Raw genomic sequence first — 3,627 nt, forward strand, 5'->3', positions numbered from 1 at the left:
CTGCTGAAGACACGCCCCCTCTGGAGGATGATGAAATGATGCAGGCGGATGGAACGCGCCACTGCAAATTTGGCAAAAACTACTACCAGAATAGCGAACACTGGCACCCGAGAGTCCCGCTGGTGGGAGAAATGAAGTGCATTACCTGCTGGTGTGATGTGAGTTTCTCTCTGCTTTATTTCAAATTTCCTTTTAAGAGCATTCTGAGAATTTAAAACAAGATGCCACAGGGTAACAGATTTCACCATACTTCCCTAGTTTATTGATTACATTAAGAAGTGCTAACATTTTCTGAAATGTACGCAAATGAGGTACTATTTAATTTAATAATCTGAACATTGGATAAAGCCAGGTTAAAAATTTGTTGTTTGAATTTGTTGACATAATAGAGTTAAAGGTTTTTACAGAGGGGATTTTGGATCTCTCTTCTCTTTTTATCACTCCATAAATCAGAAAATACTGACAACAGCCAGGGAAAAAAAATGTCACTATGTTTTTTGGAACAAAATGTTGTATAAATTAGTGTGAATGTTATATGAACAAACCCCTCTATAAAAACCTTCAGAATAAAGAGAGGAATAAAACTCTAAGTTTTGGTGTTTGTAAGTGCGGCTGAAGTGGAGAAAAAACTCAGCACCTTTGAAAACATGCATTTTCACCATGTTTTTAGGAATAAAATGTTGTATAAATCTGTGTGATTGATATATGAACAAACCCCTCAGTAAAAACCTTCAGAATATAGATAGGAATAAAGCTCTAAGTTTTGGTGTATGTAAGTGCTGCTGAAATGGAGAAAAAAAACTCAGCGCCTTTGAAAACATGCATTTTCACCATGTTTTTAGGAATAAAATGTTGTATAAATCTGCGACCAATCAGACGCAACCCTTCAGACTGCTGTAAGGAGTGTCCTGCTGAAGACACGCCCCCTCTGGAGGATGATGAAATGATGCAGGCGGATGGAACGCGCCACTGCAAATTTGGCAAAAACTACTACCAGAATAGCGAACACTGGCACCCGAGAGTCCCGCTGGTGGGAGAAATGAAGTGCATTACCTGCTGGTGTGATGTGAGTTTCTCTCTGCTTTATTTCAAATTTCCTTTTAAGAGCATTCTGAGAATTTAAAACAAGATGCCACAGGGTAACAGATTTCACCATACTTCCCTAGTTTATTGATTACATTAAGAAGTGCTAACATTTTCTGAAATGTACGCAAATGAGGTACTATTTAATTTAATAATCTGAACATTGGATAAAGCCAGGTTAAAAATTTGTTGTTTGAATTTGTTGACATAATAGAGTTAAAGGTTTTTACAGAGGGGATTTTGGATCTCTCTTCTCTTTTTATCACTCCATAAATCAGAAAATACTGACAACAGCCAGGGAAAAAAAATGTCACTATGTTTTTTGGAACAAAATGTTGTATAAATTAGTGTGAATGTTATATGAACAAACCCCTCTATAAAAACCTTCAGAATAAAGAGAGGAATAAAACTCTAAGTTTTGGTGTTTGTAAGTGCGGCTGAAGTGGAGAAAAAACTCAGCACCTTTGAAAACATGCATTTTCACCATGTTTTTAGGAATAAAATGTTGTATAAATCTGTGTGATTGATATATGAACAAACCCCTCAGTAAAAACCTTCAGAATATAGATAGGAATAAAGCTCTAAGTTTTGGTGTATGTAAGTGCTGCTGAAATGGAGAAAAAAAACTCAGCGCCTTTGAAAACATGCATTTTCACCATGTTTTTAGGAATAAAATGTTGTATAAATCTGTGTGATTGATAAATGAACAAACCCCTCAGTAAAAACCTTCAGAATATAGATAGGAATAAAGCTCTAAGTTTTGGTGTATGTAAGTGCTGCTGAAATTGAGAAAAAAAACTCAGCGCCTTTGAAGACATGCATTTTCACCATGTTTTTAGGAATAAAACATTCTGTAAATCTGTGTGAATGATATATGAACAAACCCCTCTACAAAAACCTTCAGAATATTGATAGGAATAAAACTCTAAGTTTTGGTGTATGTAAGTGCTGCTGAAGTGGAGAAACAAACTTTTTAAAGATATATTGATAAAAATAAACACCTAGAAGTGTATTTTGGATGTTTTCTTTCCACTAGTCTGAAACAGCACTTTATGACCAGTGCATAAAAATACAATGTTTTTGCCTGCAGTAATTAATAGCATTATTAACTCAATTTCTCTTGTCATTACAGCATGGCGTCACAAAGTGCCAGAGAAAACAGTGTCCGTTGTTGAGTTGCAGTAACCCCATTCGCAGAGAAGGAAAATGCTGTCCTGAATGCATGGGTAAGTTCTGGTGCTAAACACTGTTTTTTTTTTAACTAAATCCTGCACAATCTACTCAGTACACTTTATGTCTTTGTTTTACAGAGGACTTAATGGAAAAAGAAGAAATGGCAAAAAAGGTGGAGAAAAAGAAAAATTGGAGACACTGATACCTTCTTCCTCAACGTTCATCATCCTCCTGCCTTGAGATCAGGTCGTCTCAAATGCACAACGGGACGCCTGCGGATTGCAAAAACAAGCGATGCATGAAACAGAGGAGAGGTCCAGAGTACAAAGAGATCGAGAACAGTTTGGGAGAAACATGCTCTGAAGATGAAGAAGATATCAAGACAAAAACAGATAATGCATAAAAGGAGAACGAATTTCAGCTGCTGCAATTGTTTGAATTTCCCATAGACTGATTCTCTCATGGGATTGTATGTTTTATTTTTGTTTGCATATTTGACTTGGTGCAAAGTATCCAAGACTCGTACATCATCACACCTGTAAATAATGTGAGTACAATCACATGTTTGTATCACAGTAAAAAAAACCCACAACGCTTTACAACAAATTGCACATGCCGTCATTACAATCCTTAATAATTACACTCAAATCCCAGCCAATCAGCAGGACTGTTGTGATGCATCTGATTGGAGATTTGCCCTGTGGGTGGGGCTTGGATTTGGAGGTGGGGTTTAAAATACTCATCAACATAAACCCGCTCATTTTTGTTGCACCTGATGTTGTTGGTCTGTTTGCTGGTATATAATATTTTATGGCTATTTTCTTTTAGTATTTTGATGGATATTATGAATATTGTTTGTATTTGCATATTTATTAATTATGATGAATAAACAATAAAGTTTTTAAATGTATGTTGTCATTAAAGAAGCATGTTGTCGTTCTTTCTCTTGCAGTGGGATGTCCACTAAAATTAATTTTGACTTCACAGGGTTTCTGCAGGTTTGATGAAGGTAAATTTAAGACTATAAGACCTTTTTAAGACCAAGTACAGAAAATGTAAGGAATAAATAGGACATTTGTATATACAGCATGTAAATGAAATCTACTCATTTTTAGTGCTTCTGATTTACTATTGAATTACTATTGCATTGCTTAAGGATTTTAATTATAATTGCTCTATTTTATTTCTGAGATTACTTAATCAAATTATTTGAATCTACTTAATTTTTTTAGTCACATTTTCTTGATTCTAAAGTATATTTCAATGATTTTACAACTTTAAAATTTACTCAATATTTTTATAGCTGCAGTCCGTAAGTTTTGCCTCTTTGTCGCCATCTCTGTTTGAAACCTGCAATTGCAGCTGCGTGCT

General features: G+C 35.2%; 1 protein-coding gene across 1 annotated transcript in view; it reads left to right on the forward strand.

Annotated features, from left to right (window-relative positions):
- Positions 1 to 3,062, forward strand: part of LOC107681909 (chordin-like) — a 20,308-nt gene extending 17,246 nt beyond the window's left edge. The window contains exons 16-18 of the mRNA XM_016478280.1: positions 866 to 1,066; positions 2,216 to 2,309; positions 2,394 to 3,062. Of these exons, the coding sequence (XP_016333766.1) occupies positions 866 to 1,066; positions 2,216 to 2,309; positions 2,394 to 2,458 (360 nt within the window). The 3' untranslated portion in view covers positions 2,459 to 3,062. The remainder of the gene's footprint in view (positions 1 to 865; positions 1,067 to 2,215; positions 2,310 to 2,393) is intronic.
- The last annotated feature ends 565 nt before the right edge of the window (positions 3,063 to 3,627 follow it).

This window comes from Sinocyclocheilus anshuiensis, unplaced genomic scaffold (genome assembly GCF_001515605.1).
Source record: "Sinocyclocheilus anshuiensis isolate Anshui unplaced genomic scaffold, SAMN03320099.WGS_v1.1 scaffold1390, whole genome shotgun sequence".
In the NCBI taxonomy this organism is placed as follows: Eukaryota; Metazoa; Chordata; class Actinopteri; order Cypriniformes; family Cyprinidae; genus Sinocyclocheilus; species Sinocyclocheilus anshuiensis.